At 61.3% G+C, this 923-nt stretch overlaps 1 protein-coding gene across 1 annotated transcript in view; it reads left to right on the top strand.

Moving 5' to 3' along the window:
• Positions 1 to 521, top strand: part of LOC104532400 (retinal homeobox protein Rx1) — a 2,792-nt gene extending 2,271 nt beyond the window's left edge. Inside the window, exon 2 of the mRNA XM_010177601.1 lies at positions 53 to 521. Within this exon, the coding sequence (XP_010175903.1) occupies positions 53 to 493 (441 nt within the window). The 3' untranslated portion in view covers positions 494 to 521. The remainder of the gene's footprint in view (positions 1 to 52) is intronic.
• Positions 522 to 923: the final 402 nt, after the last annotated feature.

The following is a 923-nucleotide window of genomic DNA, read 5'->3' as shown; positions in this document are numbered from 1 at the left end:
TGTGAGGGACTGGCTGGGCAAGGTGGGGCTCACTCTGTCTCTCACCTTGCAGGTCTGGTTCCAGAACCGACGAGCCAAGTGGAGGCGGCAGGAGAAGATGGAGGCCAGCTCCATGAAGCTCCATGACGCCCCTGTGCTCTCCTTCAACCGGCCTCCCATGACACCCAATGTGGGGCCCATGAGCAATTCCCTCCCCCTCGACCCGTGGCTGACATCCCCCATCTCCAGTGCCACCTCGGTCCACAGCATCCCTGGCTTCATGGGAGCCCCTCAGGCCCTGCAGCCCCCCTACAGCGGGCACTCCTTCCTCAATACCCCCCCACCCATGGCACAGGGCATGCAGCCCATGGCCCCTGCGCCCTACCAGTGCAGCACCTTTGTGGACAAGTACCCACTGGAGGAGGTGGACCAGAGGAGCTCCAGCATCGCCTCTCTCCGCATGAAAGCCAAGGAGCACATTCAGACCATTGACAAGACCTGGCAGCCCATTTGATGAACACTCCCCTCTGGCCCCTCCAGCCCCCCGCTTCTGCCCCTGGTGTCGGCTTGGCCCTGGGGTGGGTGAGGTGGGTGAAGGTGGGACACTCATCAGGACCAAAGCCAGCGTGGGGCAGGGATGCTGGGCTGCATCTTCCTCCCGTTGAGCCAGCACTGTCAGTGGCATGGGAGCAAGCTGGGGCACTGACGGGACCCCACCATCAGGGACCAGGCTGGCAGCCACCCGTGGCCCCTCTGCCCAGCCAAGGCACCAGCCCAGGCTGAGCATCCGGCTGAGCCTCAGGCATCCAACTGTGCCACTGGGCCACCCGCCGCCCCTGGTCGGACACCTCCTTTCTCCACACCCCTTCCCTTTCCTATTATTATTGATCTTTTTTTTTTTCTTTTTTAATGCTGCAGATTTAAACAAAACTGAACAGAAAAGC

This window comes from Antrostomus carolinensis, unplaced genomic scaffold (assembly GCF_000700745.2).
Source record: "Antrostomus carolinensis isolate BGI_N321 unplaced genomic scaffold, ASM70074v2 scaffold27210, whole genome shotgun sequence".
Classification (NCBI taxonomy): Eukaryota; Metazoa; Chordata; class Aves; order Caprimulgiformes; family Caprimulgidae; genus Antrostomus; species Antrostomus carolinensis.
The sequence above is the reverse complement of the archived record's forward strand: the minus strand, read 5'-3'. Positions and strand labels throughout refer to the sequence as shown.